At 49.6% G+C, this 21,154-nt stretch overlaps 1 protein-coding gene across 1 annotated transcript in view; it reads left to right on the forward strand.

The window, feature by feature from the left end:
* Nucleotides 1–21,154, forward strand: part of LOC138283296 (uromodulin-like) — a 451,356-nt gene that overhangs the window by 204,721 nt on the left and 225,481 nt on the right. The window contains exon 3 of the mRNA XM_069221317.1: nt 13,236–13,328. Coding sequence (XP_069077418.1) covers nt 13,236–13,328 — 93 coding nt within the window. The remainder of the gene's footprint in view (nt 1–13,235; nt 13,329–21,154) is intronic.

A 21,154-nucleotide genomic window follows, 5' to 3' on the forward strand; every position in this document is an offset into this window, starting at 1 on the left:
TTCTATCACTTCAATCACTCAATACCTGATCTTCGACAGGAGAGGACATACACTGCAAGTGCTGCTGTGACCTCGGTCTGGAAGAGACAATGGCTCGAGTGTCTGGGTAAAGGGCCCCTGCCTTCACATCGGAGGAGTTGAAGAAACTTGTGGATGGGGTCCTCCCCTAGAACACGCTACTTTACGGTCCTGCAGAAAACAGGTAAGTACATTGGGAGCATGCTGTATGGGCTATGCCTGTGTGGAGAGGGGTGGATGTAAGAAGGAAGGGGGGAGAGTGCAGCGTGCATGAAACGACGGTGAGTGCATGTGCCACATGGCAAGGGTAGGGATGGGGGCCAATGACTGTGACAGTGCAGTTCGTAATAAGTTTCTCTTCCCCCTGTACAAATCATATAGGTCAGTGCCCACCAGAAAAAATTTGTTTGGCGTGCCATCGCCAAGGACGTCTGGACCCTGGGGGTCTACCAAAGACGGAGCACCCACTGCCGGAAAAGATGGGAGGACATTCGCCGCTGGAGCAAGAAGATGGCGGAGGCTCAGCTGGGGATAGCCTCCCAATGTGGGAGGGGTGCCCGTCGCACCATGACCCCCCTGATGTTCAGGATCCTGGCGGTGGCGTACCCGGAGATGGATGGGCGCTTGAGGGCATCACAGCAGCCACAAGGAGGTGAGTACACTCTCATTCTGCTGATTTTGCGTGCAGTGGAGGGGTCTGGGTGGGGGAGGTGGGCTGTGGGTTTCCCTAGGCCTGGGCGAGTTCCGTAGGCAAGGTCCCTCCGTAAGGCAGGCCATGTGGCACCCCACCGCACCTCTGTAGAGTGCCAAGTACACCTAGTCATGCCCCTGTGTCATCCATGTGTGTAGATGTTGTCCGTGGCCTAGTAGGCCATTGCCCAGGAATTGAACAGTGAAGCCCAAGAGTGCGGCGTAGTGCAGGGGGCTTCTGTGTCTGTGGTGTCCGCCAACGGTAGCGGTGATGCATGCACTCAACATGTCTTTCTTCTGACGTCCCCCCACTTTTTGTGATCTCCCTGTTCTTGTGTGCATTAGTATCATCAGGCGGAGGAGCAGTTGCACCGGAGCACGAGGGGGCTGCATCCCACATGGCCATGGAGGGCCACACTACAGACTCGGACTTCACCAGTGGGATGGAGTGCGAGGGGAGCTCCACGGCGGGGACAGGAGCTGAGACCAGTGACACAGACTCATCCTCTGATGGGAGCTCCCTTCTGGTGGCGGCAACATCTGTGCCCCCCCATCTACAGATACAGCCGCCACCCCCCCTTCCAGCACCGCCCTCCCAGAAGCCCCTCAGACTTTGCCCCGTGCCCGCTCACCCAGGAGGGTGGGCATCACCTTCGCCCCAGGCACCTCAAGCCCTGCCCCAGTCACCCCTGCTGCCCTCAGTGAGGAGGCCATTGACCTCCTCAGATCCCTGACTGTTGGGCAGTCTACCATTTTGAATGCCATCCAGGGTGTAGAAAGGCAGTTGCACCAAACAAATGCATTCCTGGAGGGCATTCATTCTGGTCAGGCGGCCCTTCAGCGAGCTTTTCAGACTCTGGCCTCAGCACTGATGGCAGCCATTGTACCTGTGTCTAGCCTACGCCCTCCAACTTCCTCCACTCAGACCCAATACCCTGTACCCCAGCCTATCCCAAGCACACCTCTAGACCAGCACGCACACACGTCAACACACAAGAGAAGCTCAGGCAAACATAAGCACCACACATCCAACAGGCACTCAAGCAAGCATCAGACACATGCAGACACACCAACATCCACTGCCTCCACTGTGTCCCCCTCCTCCTTGTCTCCCTCCTCCCTCCAAGTCTTGTCTACACTCACACCTGCATGCACTACCTCTACAGCCACTACTACCATCACCAGCACACCCACCAGCACACCCCACTCACGTGCAGTCACCACCCCACTACCATTCACACGTCCCCTGTGTCCTCTCCCAGTGTGTCTGTGATGCCCCGTCCCAAGTTACACAAACGCAGGCACACACCCACCCAACAGGCATCCACCTCACGACAGCCTCCAGCGCATGCACCTTCACCCAAAGTCAGCAAACACCTCCTACAACCACAACCTCTTCCTCCACTCCCAACCCCCCTCCAGCTACCTGTCCCAGTGTCTTCAAAAGCTTTTCCTGTCCAACCTTGACCTCTTTCCCACACCTCCCCCACCCCGTCCGTCTCCTAGGTCCCAAACTAGCACCTCAGCCACAACATCTCCGGGACCAGTGGTGCCTGTAGTCACCGGAATATGGAGTGCACAGGCCACCGGGGCAGCCAGTGTGGCACGGAGCCAGAGCACAGACAGTCCCCCACCTGTGAAGCATCAGAAGTTGGCCAGTGCCCGGCGGGAGAGGGGGAAGACTCCAGCCACCAAAGCCGCTCCCAGGGGTACAGGTGGGAGTGTGGAGTCAGCTGCGACGCCTTCCAAGGTGGGGAAGGGGCACAAGAAACTCAGCAAGTCTGGGAAAAGCAGCACGGCGGAGAAGACCGCCATCATCCCTGCTGCCCAGGAGGTCACCGCCTGCACCAGCCCTGCTGCACAGGAGGCCCCCGCCACCAACCCTGCTGCCCAGGAGGCCACCGCCAACACCAGCCCAGCTGCCCAGGAGGCCACCGCCAGCACCAGCCCAGCTGCCCAGGAGGCCACCGCCACAAGCCCTGCTGCCCAGGAGGCCACCGCCAGCACCAGCCCTGCTGCCCAGGAGGCCACCGCCACAAGCCCTGCTGCCCAGGAGGTCCCACTGCCAGCACCAGCCCAGCTGCCTAGAAGGCCACCGCCAGCACCAGCGGTGCTGCCCAGGAGGCTACCGCCAGCACCAGCCCTGCTGCCCAGGAGGCCACCGCCACCAGCACTGCTGCCCAGGAGGCCACTGCCAGCCCGGCTGCCCAGGAGGCCACCGCCAGCACCAGCCCTGCTGCCCTGGAGGCCACCGCCAGCACCAGCTGCCCATGAGGCTACCGCCACCAGCCCTGCTGCCCAGGAGGCCCCCGCCACCAGCCCTGCTGCCCAGGAGGCCACCGCCAGCACCAGCCCAGCAGCCCAGGAGGCCACCGCCATCATCCCTGTGGGACAGAGAGGACCGCCAGCACAAGCCCCGCTGGGCCAGAGAGGACCGCCAGCACACGCCCCGCTGGGCTAGAGAGGACCGCCAGCACAAGCCCCGCTGGGCCATGAAGGACCGCCAGCACAAGCCCCGCTGGGCTAGAGAGGACCGCCAGCAAAAGCCCCGCTGGGCCATGAAGGACCGCCAGCACAAGCCCCGCTGGGCCATGAAGGACCGCCAACAGCTGAGTCACTGCAAAGGAGCTCGCCGCTCCAAGCACCGCTAAACAGGGCACCGCCGTCTCAAGCACCGCTGAACAGGGCACCACTGTCTCAAGCACCGCTGAACAGGGCACCGCCGCTCCAAGCACCGCTGAACAGGGCACCACTGTCTCAAGCACCGCTGAACAGGGCACCGCCGCTCCAAGCACCGCTGAACAGGGCACCGCCGTCTCAAGCAACGCTGTCCCATGAGCGCCAAGGGCACTGACGCTACTGAGTCCGTCACGGGCAGAATGAAGCACTCTGGGCACCATGCCCCCTCCAGAACCAGTGGAGAGATCCATCCACTACCTCTGTCCTTAAAAGGATGAAGCACTCTGGGCACAAAGCCCCCTCCAGAACCAGTGGAGAGATCCATCCACCACCTCTGTCCTTAGCAGAATGAAGCACTCTGGGCACAATGCCCCCTCCAGAACCAGTGGAGACTGTTATCCACTTGAGAGACTGTGGCTTTGCACTCCCCAGGATTGAACAGTGGGCAACCCACCCACTGTATAGACTTGAGAGACTGTGGCTTTGCACTCCCCAGGATGGAACAGTGGGCAACCCACCCACTGTATAGACTTGAGAGACTGTGGCTTTGCACTCCCCAGGATGGAACAGTGGGCAACCCACCCACTGTAGAGACTTGAGAGACTGTGGCTTTGCACTCTCCAGGATGGAACAGTAACCCACCCACTGTAGAGACTTGAGAGACTGTGGCTTTGCACTCCCCAGGATGGAACAGTGGGCAACCCACCCACTTTAGAGACTTGAGAGACTGTGGCTTAGCACTCCCCAGGATTGAACAGTGGGCATGTGGCCCTCTCGTGGATTTGGCGTTGTGCACTCAACCGGCTGAGGTGCCCCCCTTTCCCTCCCTCTGAGGTGCCTGTTTTCTTGCTCTCTGATGCCCCTGCTGTGTTCTCTACGTCATGGACGGGGATCTTGTGTGGGCCTCGCCCATACCGTGTGGGCCCAGTGTTCCACTGACTTAATTGGAGCACTACCTGGACTACTATGCTTGGTGTATATTTTGTTAATGGTGTAGATATATATATTTTTGCCTACTTGCTTTTAATATATTACAATGGTTACACTCATTTTCTTTTGTCTTTGCATTCTTCTGGGGGGTTGGGGGGTGTAACTGTGATGTATCAATATGTATTAGTGTGTGTGTTGTAGTGGGTGAGGGTGGGGGTGTTGCATGTGTGTGTCCATGTTTTTTCCCTCCCCCCTCCCCTGTGTCGTAGGTGCAGTACTCACTGTGGTCTTCACCGCCGGTGTTCGTGCTCCTGGTAGAGAAGCAGGAAGACTATCGCAGGGAGAATTTGGAGTTCCGGATCCATGGTGTCCTAGTTCATCGTGAGGTGTGTAGAGGTGAGCGTTTTCCCTTCGGAATCCTGTTTCCGCCGTGTTTTTATCCGCGGTGAATCCACCCCGGAAAAGGTGGCAGATTGGTAGGTTGTGATACTGTGGGCGGTACTTTGTCTTCTGCCTGTCTGTTGGCGGTGACCGCCGCGCTGTTTGTTTGTACCGCCGTGGCGGTCGGAGTGTTAAAGTGGCTGTCTTTGTTGGCGGTTTCCGCCACGGTCGTAATTGCTAAATTTTTACCGCCGGCCTGTTGGCGGTTTTACCGCCGCTTTAACACCGACCGCCAGGGTTGTAATGACCACCATAGTCTTCAACAGAGCCAGTGCTGGGAGGTTAACAGTTTGCTCTCACTATGTAGTGTAGTAGGAGAGGGTGTTTTGTTTCGCCATCTGTTTCCTTGGTGGCTTTGAAATTGAGGTGAGCCACCCACAAGTGGCCAATGGGAGCGGTGGTGGCGGGGTCACTGAGCTCGCTGAAGGGGAGCAGTGGATTAGAGGCGTACCCCGACAGCACGGGCTGACACAAGGCAAGGGTGGATCCTGATGAGGTGGTGCAGCTTGTGAGTTCTCCTGCCCGTCGTGCTCATTGTGAAGTTCCCTGTGTGCTGCCGTGGGCATCAAGAAGCAGGTGAGGTGTGCAGGGCTGCAAGGGGTGACCCTATTATGGCGGGACAGAGAAAGCTTTGCTCACAGTGGTTCGGGGCACTCCTGGGAGGCGCTGCTGCCCAGCAACGGTGGTTCCGAAGAGTGAGAATTGCTAGCTGTGATGGTGGTGTGGTCATGGTGGTTGGTGTCTGCCAGTTCAAGAGCCTCACTGCCAATCCGGTGGAAGATCACGGTTGGTTCCCCTATTCCAGACAGGGCAACCTCCGGTGGTAACATTCTGTGACGGAGGAGCCCTGGTCAGGAACGAGATCGGCACATGTGCCTTTCGTGTGAAGTGGGGGGCTGCACGTGTCTGGGCCTGGGGTAACAGCACAAAGAGCAGGCTCGCAGCTGGAGCAAGAGGACGGGACGCCGTGGGGCCAACTTCTCCTCGTCACGACTGCAGTGTATAATTTGAGCCGGTGGTTTCCAGTGCAGGGCATCAGGATTTATTTATAAGGGCCGGAGCTTATTTTTCTGCCTCAAGCATTTACTACGGACAAAAGACATCTGGGAAAGACGGAGGAAGAGAAAAACGAAAAAGTGCTCCAAAGGGAGAAAGCAGAAAGCTGCGAAAATTAGATGAAGGGGAAGAGAGAGGCTGTCAATGGATTAAAGTGGCCCGAGATGATTTCAGGATTATGCTGCATCAGTATTCCGTGCTCGCACATATAATTGCAGCAGCTGCGTGTATTAGAGGTGAGCTTTGGGCACTGACACGTTTTTATGTACAAATTAAGCAGCTGCACCCGTCGCACGGCCGCAACACCGCCGGCTCCGAATGTGTTGCCGCCTCATTCCTGCTGGGCCGGCGGGCGCTAACTTGGTTAGCACCCGCCGGCCCAGCGGGAATGTTGGAATGGGGTCCGCGGATATTTGGCCGAATGACCCCCTGAATCCATACTTTCATATTTAACCTGGAATTCAAAGTGCGGTTTTTGGAAAGTGGGGGAAAGTATTTGAAGCTACTCATTCTAGGTACAGCTCCTATAATTAATAATGAGACTTTACATTGAATTACAGTATTTTCTCATGGAAAATGATGGTGGGTGGTTGTGTGGATGTCCTGGTGACTGTGTTGAGGGTTCCCCAAAGAGAGACATGAGTCGGCACGCTGTGTGTGGAATAAGGTACTGTATGGCAGAGGGAGTCAATGGATAGAGCAGCAACAAGGAAGAGAAATATGATGAAGGAGGGCTCGAGAGTCCATATTTGTCATGACCCGAGTTATACCACACTGCGAGGAAACACGTCTTGCAAGTCGACAAGGAGTAAATGATTTAATAGCGGCTTCAGGCATTTTTGTAAGGAGTGGAGGCTGTCATATATGTGACCCCTGGGACATCCCAAGACTTCCTGGAGGCAAGACTATTGAATAGAATTCTAGGCAGTTTGGAGAGAGAGGTTCAGCCAAAGTCCACTCTCCGGAGGTCTGACTTAAATAATGCCCCTTACTTCACAGGAGGGAGACAGTACTTAACCTGTGGAAGCATGTTTTTGGATGTTTTTTTATTTTTAGTGAGATACTGTAATTGGGTTTTTTGAGTTTTTACCATGTCATTCTCTGCTTCTTTTCTCACATCCACCACTTATTTTGTCTCCACCTGAAGCGATGTTCCGAGTGCCCAAATTTTAAAAGCATTATTTTTACTTGAGACTCGGTTAATGTTTAATGTTGGGTTTCTGGATCAGAAACATGAAGTCGACAGTCTTTGTATAGTCTTTCAACATGCAGTTGTTTAATCTGCTTATATCCATATCTGAATACTCAATAAGAACGACTTAATTTTAACAGACATAAGAAGAAAGAAACGGCCTCAAGGTAAGCATAGAAGTAACACCAATATGGCCTATGACCTCTCTGGTAAAGTGTGCAAAGGGTTGTTGGATTTCTGCTGGTTTTGCCAAAATTCATAGCAGACACACGGACTGAGAGACATACAATCCAGCTTTCTATGGTATTGTCTGTGTCTATATTCAGGGCCACTGTAATTATGCGATTGTGCTACTGTGGCGATTTTCGCATAATTATAGATTAGCTGCATTTGCCAAATAATCCATCATCTGTCTGATAATCTGCAGATTTTACCAAAAAAGATGTTTCTATGTTCAATGGTTCAAAAGATGCTAAAAATGCCGTAACTCCTGTCGCCGGGCAGTGGAAGTCTTGTTGCAAAGCTGTACTGGTCACCTTTCTATTGCTTATTACTATATTTAGGTGTTAAATGGGTACTAATAAAGAGCAAGCAATACCAAGACAGTGTTACCAAGTTTAAAAATGACGAAATACAAACAGTGGTGGCTCGCGAGAAGGAAAAGAGGCAGGACGGCGTGTGGCGTGGGAGGGAATGACAAAAAAAGATATAATCATTTTTTTTAAACTTATCTTTCCCGCTGTGCCGCTTCGATCCGCTCCTCGGTCCTTCACTGCAGGCACAGGCTCACTGCCTTGCATCCAATCCTAATGGTGCTTTCATGCTGAGGGCAGCATGAAATCAGCGTTAGGACTGGATGGAGTGCCCAGCCAAGGTGCTCCGAGGCAAAGTGAGATTCACTGCCTGCTGTCTCGAACCCAGCAACACAGCGCCGGGTTGGAGAGAGCCTAGTGCACCTGTGTGTTTGACCAGCCGTCTCACGCACTCCTCCTCCATCCCTGTCATTGCCCGTGGCCCGCTCCATTTACAAGAAAACAAAAATAAGCACAGTTTATTATCGTTTTCTTGTCAAAGTTTTGCAGCTACTGGCAGGGGGATGACGTTTCTCCACCATAGCGGAGTAGCCGCCCCTGAAAACCAAGTAATACTGTTAAAACATGTGCCACATTATGGCGCATAATTTACTGAAACTTTCCACATAATTTGATCTTCTTCTGACACATAATTCCAGTGGCTATGTCTATCTTTTATCAGAAGAGGGTGATGCAGACAACACATGACCGTAGTAAGGAAAAAATAAAGTAGTTCTGCAATGGTATCTTATCTTTCACCTCTAGAGGGTACTCCAGAAAAAAACAGGATGGTGCTAAAGCAAAGATAAAGAAGATTGATGATGTCAGGGTGCCCTTAATTAATGATTCAATTTGGTGTTGGAACTTACAAAAGGAAAGCAGCTTGCTCTGGAAACCACATATCTGGAAGAGTGCTAGTCAGTGCTTAGTTAGTAAACGCTGAGCGAAAGGGCTTGTTATGTCACATGACCTATGGTCTCAGGTCAGCCCATTAGTGCACACCCACCAGGGGTGTTCAGGACGAGTACCCAACAAATGCGGAAACTTGGGCATGCCAGGTGACGTGAAAAAGCGAGGTAATGAAATAGCTGGGTGACCTCCCGCCCAGCAGAGAAAGCAACAAAAGAAACAGTGGATGTTGTGTATTTTTGGTGCTTAGCCCTGAGAAGCACATGTTACCCTGGGCCTCTAATTTGTCCATCAAGTAACTCCCCTGGCTTGATACGCAACACTGCTGATGAGGGACACCACCTCTGCAGGCGGCTCTCACTCAGCGTGCACAGTCTGCCTTTGCACGGCCACCGCAGCCACTCTGGATCTCTTATCACAGCATCCGCCAAAGCTGCTGTGCACCTCACTGTAGCAAAGTACCCTCTTTTTGCCATGTTACCCCAATTTCTGCCTGATGTCAGTGTGTTTGACTGTGTCACTGGGATCCTGCTAACCAGGACCCCAGTGCTTATGCTCTCTCTCTTTTCAATTTTGTCACTGCATACTGGTAACCCAGTATTTCATCCCAAATTGGCATACTGGTCACCCCTTATAAGTCCCTAGAATGATACTTTGGCACCCAGGGAATTGGAGTTCCTGAGATCCCTATGGGCTGAAGCATTACATTTGCCACCCATAGAGAGCCCATGCAAGGGCTTCTACAGGACTGCCATTGCAGCCTGTGTGAAATGGTGCATGCACCTTTTCACTGCCATTAACACTGCACTGCACCAGTTCACTCATAAGTCACCTATATGTCAAGCCTTCCAACCCTGAAGGTTAGGTGCAAAGTACCTGTGTGTGAGGGCACCCCTGCACTAGCAGAGGTGCCCTCACTTCATTCAGGACCATTTTAATGGACTTCGTGGGTGCGGGGACGCCATTTTACACATGCACTGGACATAGGTCAATACTTATGTCCAGCTGCACAAAGGTAACTCAAAATATGGCCGTGTAAGGTGTCTAACATCTTGGAATTTTACCTCAATGCTGATCTTAACATTGGCTGTATGACTCCACGCACTGTGGAGGCTCCTTAGAGGACCTCCAGTACTGCCATTACAGCTTTCAGAGGTTTTCCAGGCAGCCCCAGCTGCTGCCACCTCATAGACAGGTTTCTGCTCTCCTCTTGCTTGAGCAGCTCAAACCCAGGAAGGTAGAACAAAGGATTTCCTTTGGGAGAGGAATGTTACACTCTCTCCCCTTGGAAATAGGTGTTACAGGCATGGGAGGAGTAGCCTTAGCAACACAAAAGGATGATGGACGGAGTGCTGACAATGCAAACACTCTACCCCAGTCACAGATCTGGGTTTAATCCATCGTTCTTTTGCTCACCATGCCACCCCAGTTTGGACCCAGCCATATGCAAATCAGTCTTGACCCTGTTCCCCATGGGAACAGTCCAGCCCGAACTACCAGGCCAGGTCCTCCCTGGACCGGAAACAAGCATCCTGGGACCAGTTTCAGGGTATCACCCTTCTTCAGTCAGGCTAGCATGATTCCAGTGGCACAGTGAGCAAGGGACCCACGTCTGGGCATACCCTTCCCACTAAGGGCAACTTTAGCAACACAAAAGGATGATGGACGGAGTGCTGACAATGCAAACACTCTCCCCCAGTCACAGATCTGGGTTTAATCCATTGTTCTTTTGCTCACCATGCCACCCCAGTTTGGACCCAGCCATATGCAAATCAGTCTTGACCATGTTCCCCTGAGCCTCTAGAAATGCTTTGAAGGGCACAGATGCTGCCCTCCTTGCATAATCCAGTCTACACCATTTCTGCGACCTCCAGTCCCTGCTCTGGCACGAAACTGGGAAAGGAAAGGGGAGTGACCACCCCCTTGTCCATCCCCACCCCAGGGATGGTGCCCAGAGCTCTTTCAGAGGGTCCCTGGGTTTTGCCATCTTGGATTCCAAGGTGGCAGGGAACTCTAGGAGCATCTAGGTGGCCAGTGCCAGCAGGTGACATCAATGCCCTCCCCTGATAGGTGCATACCTGTGTAGCTGACCAATCTCCCTTTCAGGGCTATATAGTGTCTCTCCTCTGGGTGTTTCCTCAGATGTGGATTGCAAGACTCTAGCAGGAATCCTCTGCATCCTTTACTTCACCTTCTACTGAGGAAACTACATCTGGACCCCCCAGGAACTCCACAAACTGCAACAAAGAAGCAAAGACAAATTCTGTAACATTGTATCTTCAACTTCTGCCAGCAACTGCAACTGTTTCCAGGCCGTGCCTCCTCAGAGGCCAGCCAGTCTTCAGCCTGCACAAGAAGAACAAAGGAATCTCCCTTGAAGCAAAGGAGTCACTTTCCTGCTTCAGCAGGCACCCCTCTACAGCAATAACCAATGGCTTTGGCCCCCTCTCCTGAAGAGATGTGTGGATCCAGCAACACAGGTGGTGGACTGAAGTGGTTCCAACGGTCCTGATGTCCAGCTGTTCAACTTTGGTGGAGGTAAGAGCTTGCCTCCCTACACAAGACAGTACCCCATGCACTGTGTGTTTTGCAGTTACAAAGGCTTGTTGGCATCCTTCCACAAAGTTCTTCATGCACCATGCAGCACCATCACTCTATCCTGCGATGCACAGCTTCCTAAGTGGTTCTCCGGGGCATGGTATCCCTTTGTGTAGTGCTGCATGGGCTTCCCTTTGCACCTTCTTTGTCCCTATGCTGTGGGACTCCTGTGCACGCTGCCTGGTCTTCTGAGGGCTCTCTGAGTTGCTGAGAGCCCCCTCTGTCTCCACCTCCTGGGTAGAGGCCACCGGTCCCCCCGTTCAAGCTTTGTGTGTTCCAAGGCTTGTTGGCAGAATCCAGTGACACAAACCAGACTGCAATCATCCATCCAGTGTGGAACATCATCTGCACCAACCAGGAACCCGCATCCCTCTTCTTGGGTGCAGTACTGACTGTTGGTCTTCACAGGTTGATCTTGTTTTGCACCTTCATCCAGGTTAGCAGGGGGTCCTGTTCTCCCTGGACTCTTCAGTGCTTCTTGGACTTGGTCCCCTTCTTCCACAAGTCTTCAAGTCCAGGAATCCCTCATTGGTGTCTTGCAGTCTCTTCTGGTTCTTGCATAATCTTCTTTCTTGTGTTCTTGTGTGTTCTAGGAAAGTTACTGTGATTTACTCCTGCTTTCCTGGGCTCTGGGCTGGGTTCTATTACTTACCTTTGGTGTTTTCTAATACTCCTAGTGCCCCTCTACACACTGCACTGGCCTAGGTGGGAAACCAGCTTTCGCATTCCACTTACTTAGTATCTGGTTTGTGTTCCCCCTAGGCCCATTTCTAACTATTGTGATTTTCACTATATGCACTGTTTTCTAACTGCTCTACTCTTACAGCTATTTCAGCATACTAGTGTACATAATTTTTGTATTACTTACCTCCTAAGGGAGTATAGTCTCTATAGTATTTTTGGCATTTGTGTCACCAAAATAGAGTACCTTTATTTTTGTAACACTGAATATTTTCTTTCATGTGTGTGAGTACTGTGTGACTACAGTCGTATTGCGTGAGCTTTGCATGTCTCCTAGTTAGGCCTTGGCTACTCATCCACACTGACCCTAGAGAGCCTGGCTTCTAGACACTGACTACATTTCACTAATAAGGGAGAACTGGACATGGTACAGGGTTTAAGTACCTTTGGTACCCACTACAAATCAGGCCAGCCTCCTACAAGTTGTGAGGCTGTTCCTTCTCTCCCTTTATTTCTACAAATTAGAGATGCCCTCTAAAGGGTTCTCTCTGAGACAAAGGTTGGAGAGTGGAGGCACAGTTGTACTAAAGCACCCTTGTCACCTGCAGGAAACATTAGAGTAGCACTGAAGACAATGCTGCAGGACCACAGCTACTCATCTTCACTAGTACGGCTAATGAGTCAACAGAGATTTTCAAAAGATGGAATGCCCCCAACACAAAATGAGGCTTTTAAATTCAGAGCCGGGAAGTGCCTTTTCATCACCCTTCAAACTATGTTCACAGCGGAGTAGAGAGGAACTTGCCATCACTTGTCAGGAAGGCTTGTTACATTCATTACACGTGAATGACCAAAGGTCCGTCATGTTTTTTCACCCCACCCTGTATTCTTTTTTTGCTGTTTCTCAACAAACTCCCAAAATGGTGGATTGTTGCTGAAAAGCAACATACAAATGTCACTCACACGCACATATTTTTTAATCCCTGCTAGTTTTCACATTTCTTTTCTCAGGACGGCCATCCCTCTTATGATGGTTCTAGGAAGGAAAAATGAGTGATGGCCACCTAAACTTACCTTGCCCAGAAATTAGCCAGCAGTGCTGTGGTTGACAGCCCGTCAGGTCTGGGGTGTCAGACAGCTTAGTTAACTGAGTCTCCAGAGTTGAAAATATAGCTGTTCCTCTTGCTTCCAATGAAATAAAAGAGCTGAAGTGGGAGCTGAAGTTCCATCAAACTCTATATGAGACTGTCACTCATTCTCAATCAAAAGGAGGTTGGGGGTACTTTTTCCACATGTATGAGTCTGTCTGTGTGCTGCCCCTTTGTACCAAAGGAGGTTGGTAATTGTAGTTCAGGGTGTAGCATTCAGGTATATCACAGCTGAAGATGTGACCAAGGGTGGAAGAAAGACCTGACCTATTGAACTAACATGAGCTCTGTTTCTCTGTGTTATTTTGTTTCAATCTGCAGACTCTTCCCAGATCTTCCCATGTGCTACAGACGAGATATTTGACGATATCACCGGCATCTGCATATGCAATCTAAGCATGTACAGTTCTACAGGTAATGTGAGAGCTTGAATCAAACTCAGCTGCTATATTCTCTAGGGGGTCGCATATTTGAAGTGTCCCTATGTTAGAGCCGCATTGTTATATTGTGCATAGCTGCCTGGATGCCTGTGTGTTTGGGGCTTTGCACAATAAGGTGCTTGTGTTTCCTTCATGTCTATACTAAAGCGAACTTACCTGTATACCCAATTTCACACACTATCAATAGCAGAGACTGGGGACTGCCAACGATAGCAGACCCCGTCTCTCCAGTCTTCTTTGGTCTGCACATGTCTTATGACCCCTTCCACTTGATAGCGCCAACTGGGGGTGGCTTTTATATCCCTGGCGACTAGATACATAGGGACATATCACTATTCCCACATCCCGTGGAACTTTTTGCATTTCTCCCCTGCCCCGGGGCTCCTCGTAGTACCACCCAGATGGGGATAACACGACATTCCTCTTTTACCAGAGATTTGAGCAACAAAAAGGATACAGTTTAGGAAATTATATTAATGCTTCGACAGAACACTCAACTTGATCAACTCTGGAATGCACCTTTCCTGACTACCTGGACTGCACTTGTGCGACCTGATGGAGTAGGACTATGTCCCCCAGCTGGCTTTGTGGTCTCACCTGCTGGCCTGGAGGAGGGGCTGTCACAGTACTTTTAAAAGTGTTCCTCACTACCGCAGCACATGGCTGCCTTTCCTGACTAGTTGGACTGTACCTGTGCAACCTGCTGGGGTTTGGACTACATCCCCCAACAGGCTCTGTGGTCTCACCTGTTGGCCTGGAGGGAGCAGGTAACACGCCTGGGAGCGTGCCTGGGTGAAGACCGAGCCAACGATGGGGTCCATCTGAGCCCGGCCACAGCCGGTCTAGGCTGGGCTGGGCCACCCCTCTGATTCGGGGGATTAATTCAGGTCTATTTAAGTGAGTCCCTCCTTATACAGCTCTTTTAGAATGGACAAGTGAAAAGCAGGTGAATGCTCTGTCCCTCCTTGCAAACTGACAAGTATTGAAATAATGCTGGAGCGTGCTATTGGGGTGGTGTCTAATGAAATTGCTCTGGCTGAACATAGGCTATCACTTGGGTAGGCAAATAGTCTGGGGAGTGGTAAACGAAATCGATGAAGCCCAAAATGGTAGCTCTTTAGAGGGGGCAGTTGTGAGAAATGCTGGGGAAACAGTGTCACCCTGTGGTTCTACCCTCACGCACCATGCCATTCTTGCTTCAGCCAGTACTGGATTTCACCTGGCTACTTTAAGGTCAAATAGCCCCACTTCCCCCTCTGAACTGGCCACAAAAATGGAAAAAATTGAGTGCCCGTTTTGCTAGGGCAAAATCACAGTCCTGCCAACTGTCATCAGGAAGAGAGTCAACATTGTCATCTTTGGGTTTTGTTGATCTTGAGGAAGTGTATAACAGGTTTTCTACAATTGTGGTAGCTCAATTAAGACACATTAAAGAACTCCTGGGTCCAATAGAATCCTCCCTAGCGTCTGTGCTCAAAACCCGGCCAAATCACACTGTAACTTCAGATTGCCTTGGTGCTCAGTTTCAGCGTTGACATAGCGGCATAGTTGGAAACACCCGGCTGGGCAAGTAGAAGTGGTAACTTGCTCAATTGAATCCACACGCCTCACTTTTCACTTACTGGAAGCTAAAGTGAAGATTGATTCCTTCCTGGTACCTCTTTTCCGTATAGGATGCCTTTACCTCCTCTTTAAGGATAGTAGGAATGTGTACATTTTTGTAGTTTGAAGAAAATACACGCTCCTTATATTGTCCTTAAGAGGCCTTTAATTACTTAGACTGAAACACGTCTACATCTCTTCTAGAAAGGAGTCCGCATTCTAACAACACAAATTGGGATATTGAACAAGAGAACATCAGCTATATGCCACATTACCTATAATGAAATAGTAGTAATTTGAGACAAGTTCTCTATTATGGACTACCTGCTTGATGGACCAATTAGGATGGACTGTATATAATTGGCTGGCTCCATACAACAATGTGGTATAAGGACAAGCGTGAAACTACACCTCAATTGTAAATATGTGTGGATTGAGTGTTCCATATTAAGGGGCTCATTCCGCCAACCACCGAAGTCCCACATCGGGATGACCGCCTATGCGGTCGTCCCTCTGCTGGACCTATTACAAGTTTCCCGCTGGGCTGGCCAACGGAAACAGTGCTTTTGCCCGCCGGCCCAGCGGGAGACTCACCACAACATTGACGCAGGCTCATAATCAAGCCGGCTGCAATGTTGCGGTGCTTCGGGTGTGATAGCACCCTTCGCACTTTTCACTGCCATTTCCACTGTCCATGGGGGCCCCTGCACTGCCCAGGCCAAGTCCATGGGGCCCACTGATGCCCCCTTTCCACCAGCCTTTTCATGGTGGTCCAATCGCCGTGCAAAGGCTGGCGGAATGGGGACTCATAATCCGGGCCCTAGCAGATTAAGACCACCGGCACCACAAGGCTGTCGACTAGCGGCAAACTGGCGGTGCCTGCAGTCGGACCGTGGTAGCTCTGCCACAGTCATAATATATCCCAGGACTGCCAGACTCGTAATGAGGCCCCAAATGTTCCCTTGGTGCTGTGAAAAAGCCCAAGATTTTTATTCTTTGTTTCTTCATTATGTCTGAGGTTATTTTGTGGTATACAAACTCTAAAGAAAGAATAAAGCAAGAAGATATTGACTTGTCTCAATAATAAATAAGATATTATTGTGTTAAAATTTGATATGTAGCTATCTTTCTATAGTTGTTGATTTATTTGAGTATGTGTGGTCCAAGACAATAGTGGGTTAAGTTGGGTAAACCCTATTGTTTAGAATACCTTGCCTCTGGTGACCGGCACTTGGAGGGTGTTTCGGAAAAACCATCTGCACGCTCAAGTGATACTACATATTGTGCCTCATCCTTTGGGCATTTTACAGGGTGATTCAGGACACACAGGGTCACACATTAGTGTGGGGGGACTTGTCCACAGGTGCTGGCTCAGTTTTGAAGCTTTCCCCCCAGTCGCAGATCCCCTCTTCAGCAGACTCCTCCTCTCTTATCCAAAATTGTATGCATGGTGCTGTGACTCCACCATTCCAAGTCCCAGGGTACAAACGTGTACCAGTTCAGAGTCTGCATCTCCCTCCTGAATCTACCCCACTCGTGGCTGTTTTAGCAGGTGTTTGCCCATTGAGACAAGGGAGTGGTGGAATCCACTTCTGAACGTATTTGCAAAGCCAAGCATTGGTGTACTTTTAAGGGAGTGATGAATTTGCATTTCTGTGCTAATACCATCATGGCCAGATTGGTGGACTGTATAGGTTTTGTTCAGAAATCACTCAAGGGGGATTGTATTCTGTTAAATGTTATGTACTCTGGTTTAGCTGGTTGTTTGTTGCAGCCCTGTGTCACTAAATGTGTATAGGGAAGGGGGGACAAGGTGCTCCCACTGGGCTTTTTCTATCCCCCTGCAGTCACACATGGGAGAGTGGACCTAAGAAATGCATGTGCTCTGCAAAGTGGCTGGTTAGACCCCCCTTAGAGAGGGCATTATATCCACAAAACAGCTGAGCAATACATTTCAGCCACTGAGATATCTGGATAGTAACGACTGACTCAACCCCATTCTTGGGAGCCCCTTGCCGGATAGAGAGAGGAAAGCTCATATTAGGGCGCCCTCCCACCCTCCCTGAAAAAACTGATAAGGGTCTTTCCCTTTTAAAAGTCTGCACCTGGAATATTACTGCGTTGGGTAATAAAAGGTGCAATGAGTACTGGCTGAAGACAATTTATCAGATTGTGGGTTTACAGGAAACCTGGGATCTGGATAACTTGTTCTATCTGGACGGCTATAATTCTTCCTTTTTTTTACCCACAACCCCTTCACCTTCGAGTAGGGCAAAGAATGACCTGCTTACTTTGGTATCCCTCCAATTACGCTGCACGCCCATTCAGGTAGAAAGTGACTCTGATAATCTATTTGGTGGTCCAATAGATTTTGAAGGTTTACCGAATATTTTGATAGTACATTTTTATAACTCCTTTGTGTGGGTAACTCCGACAGGGCATTTGTGGGCCTCAAGATTTTTTTTAGAATATTTTGAAGAAAATACAATTTACCTTATTTTGTTATTTTATTTGGTGACTTTAATCTGCACCTATGTCCTCTGGGCTGTCATCAGTCTGAAGATCTTTTTAGAATAGAGCTCAAAAGGGTGACAGGTTGGATCCCCATTGTTACATGCCAATTTCTTTCATTGATTTGATTCGACAGATAAGATCTTGGTCAGGGTGATTCTAGGTAGACTCTTACTTGTTGAAACAGAATAATGAAATTTACTGTCCTCAGTATGGGTTTAGGCAGGGAAAAGGAACACTAGGTCAGTGCCTTAACCTTCATTTGATAATTGGTAAACATACTGTGGCAAGAGATGGCGGATCCACCTAACATTTATGGATTTATCCTCAGCTTTCCACAGAGTCAACAGAGCCAAATTATGGTGTCTGTTTATTGATCTTGGATTTGATCACAATATTGTTAACTTTCTTCACAATCTTCACCAGGACCTCATGGCAATAGTAAGATATAACCAGGACGGGCGTTTGCCGTCCTCAATGAAGGTACTTAATGGGGTTAGGCAAAGCTGCATTTTATCTCCACTTTTATTTAAGTTATATATGTTAACAACTTAGGTCCATCCTTGTGTGTGGTTACCAAGGACATTCCCCGGGTGGGGTGACAGTTCGTTCCTGCACTCAGATAATCCGATGACACAGTCTTTATAGCTAGAACAGCCGTGGGTCTTCAGCGACTTCTTAATTCCTTCATGGAGTGCATGGCTTCTTTAGAAATGAATAACAACTAGTCAAAATCATATACAATGGCTATTGGTTTGAAGCACAAGCCCCAGAAAAACATCCACAGGGAGGGACAGGAATTGACTAGAGTTTCTACCTTCCTGTATTTGGTGAGAGGTGTGCCTGGCCTCCACAAAGAAGGGCTCACAGAAGCTTGCTGGCCAGATCAGTAACCTCAGTGTTTGATTTGAGAACTGGAAGCTAAGCCCATACAGGCATTGATTAAAGTCTATCAAGCTAAGTGTATATCTGTCACTAGCCATGGGAGTGACTTAAGGAGTTACAAGGACTGTGGAGAGATTCAGAGAGTAGAAAATAATTTTCTAAGAAGATTGCTGTTTATTCCCCAGTAGGTTGCCACATTCATAGCCCATGAAGAATTGGGGATGGATTTTATCTCCATCAGGTTGACCTTCTCACCTTTAGTAAGATGGTGCAAAATTTGGTCAAGCACCGAACTAGAGTTGAATCAGCCAATCATTAGAGATTGTCTTTCTTTGGAAAAAGGTTATACTATTCCGTGGCTAAATTGTATTAAGTGCTCTTTGGAGAAACTAGGGTGTCTGGCTTTATATGAGGCACCAGAAAGCATAACCAAGAGAGATCTGCCCTGGATTAAAATACAACATCTTTTAAGAGGTAAAGCAGACAGAGAAGTAGGAGCACTCATGAAACCCTGTTAGGGCACATATTATTTTTAAAATGGGTTTAACTGTTGAGCCCTTTCTGATAGTGGTTGCATCACCTCACCATCATTTCCTGTTAAAACCAATTAGACCGAGGGCCTGATTTAGAGTTTGGTGAAAGGGTTACTCCATCATAAACATGTTGGAAATCCTGTTAGGCCTGGCATTCTTGGTGTGGTCTCCCCTGTCTTTTTTGCCTCTGCTTCCCATGTTTTAACTGTGTGATGGACTCTGTTTTTGCTGCTTTTAGTACTCTGGGCACTTTACCACTGTTGACCGGTGCTAAAGTGCAAGTGCTCCCTGTGTAAAATGTATATGTAATTGGCTTTTCCATGATTGGCATATTTGATTTACTATTAAGTCCCTAATAAAGTGCACTAGAGGTGTTCAGGGCCCGTAAATCAAATGTACCTAGTGGGCCTGAAGCACTGGTTGTACCATCCACACGAGTAGCTCTGTAAACATGGCTCAGACCTGCCACTGCAGTGTCTGTGTGTTCAGTTTTAAACTGCCAATTCGACCTGGCAAGTGCACCCACTTGCCCAGCCCAAACCTTGCCTTTTTATTCATGTAACGCACCCCTGAGGTAGGTCTTAGGTAGCCCCATGGACATGGTGCAGTGTATGTTAAAGGCGGGACATGTACTGATGTGCTTTACATATCCTAACAGTTAAATACTGCCAAATTTGGGTTTCACTGTTGCGCGGCTTATCTCGCTCATAGGTTAACATGGGGGCTGCCTTTAAATATCTTTAAATTCCAGTTTCCCTTTGAGAGCAGACAGAAATAGTTTGGTATCTCTGAACTCACAATTTAAATACATATTTTTGTTTAATTGGTTTTTAAATGGTCAGTTTGAAAATGCCACTTTTAGAAAGTGGGCATGTTCTTGCTCAAACCATTCTGTGACTCTGTCTGCTTGTGTATTACCTGTCTGGGTCAGACTGACAGTTGGGCTGTTTGTGAATCCCCTCTAGACAGTGTCACAAAGGGAGCTAAAGAGTAGCCTGCATATCCTGATGATGAGCCATCTGGGCTAGAGTGAGGATGGAGTTGCCACTTACACCTGAATGGGCTGTGCCTGCCCTCACACATTGCAGTCTCTAACCCTCTGGTGTGTGTCTGGTGCCGGGCCTGGACAAGGCAGGATCTTGTGAACAGAGACTTTCCTTTGATGTTTGCCAACTTCAAAGGCGGAAAGGGGTGTAAGTAGTGGACCCAAAACCCCAGATATTCAGATTACTTCTGGATTCAAGAGGAACCTCTGCCAAAGAGAAGAGCTGGAGGAGGAGTACTGCCTGTTTGCCTGTCACTGTGCTTTGCTGGGTTGGCTTGCAGTTGCTGCTTCTGCCTGAATGAGGACAAGGGCTTGGATTGAGCTTGCATCCTGTTTTGAAGTCTCAGGGCTTCAAAGATCTGCCAGCACCTGGACTCTGCAGCGACTCCTACCCTGCTGAGTAGTGCCCATTCCAGTCCCTGGGCCCTCGAAAGGTGAAGCTGATAGATCAAGAACTGAAATTCACACACTGGACTCCATGCTGTGAACATTTTGACGCACCACCTGCAACGTGGCTGTACAAATGCCGTGCCACCCGCTTCACGGCTAAAATATTAATGAGGTAGGTCGAATTTGCAAGCTCTTGCGAATCACTATATGAAACTCCTGGAGTTTCATACATTCCTGTAGCGGTTACTTAATTGCAATTCACAAAAAATCGCAATTTGGTCATCGCTTTTTGAATTAAGGATACATCTGGACCAAACTGACTTACTGGCTCAGAAACATCAGTTCATCCAACTGGGGAAATGTCTGTCAAGTCATCTTCACTGACAGGTCACCACCAGTCAGCCAGAAAGTCAGCGTAGCGTTAAGTGGGGCTGGAGTTGGCTCTCAGATGATACCTCACCTGCCAGCTTCTCACCAAGGATAAACCAGATGGGGTGTCCATTCTCCCTGATTCAATTGATGCTTATCAAGGCTGTCCAATGGGGAGTGTGGAGACCGGTGACAGAGTTTCTCTGCTTGATTGAGCCTGCCTTTCTAGTTCTGGGCTACTTCCTATTAATGTGATTCGTCCCAGCTCTTGCTTAAACTGGCATATGTTCCTGGTTATGGTGTCAGTTCTTCTATCAGCAGTCACCATGGTGCCATTAATGGCAGAGGCTAGCCACAGGTCACTCTCAAAGGCCATTCTAAATTTTCCTCCTGGGTGTCGATCTTTGACTAACACTATCGCCAACTCGTCGGTTGCTCTGCCTTGCCCTCCGATGGCAGGAGGCA

This window comes from Pleurodeles waltl, chromosome 3_1, assembly GCF_031143425.1.
Source record: "Pleurodeles waltl isolate 20211129_DDA chromosome 3_1, aPleWal1.hap1.20221129, whole genome shotgun sequence".
NCBI lineage: Eukaryota > Metazoa > Chordata > Amphibia > Caudata > Salamandridae > Pleurodeles > Pleurodeles waltl.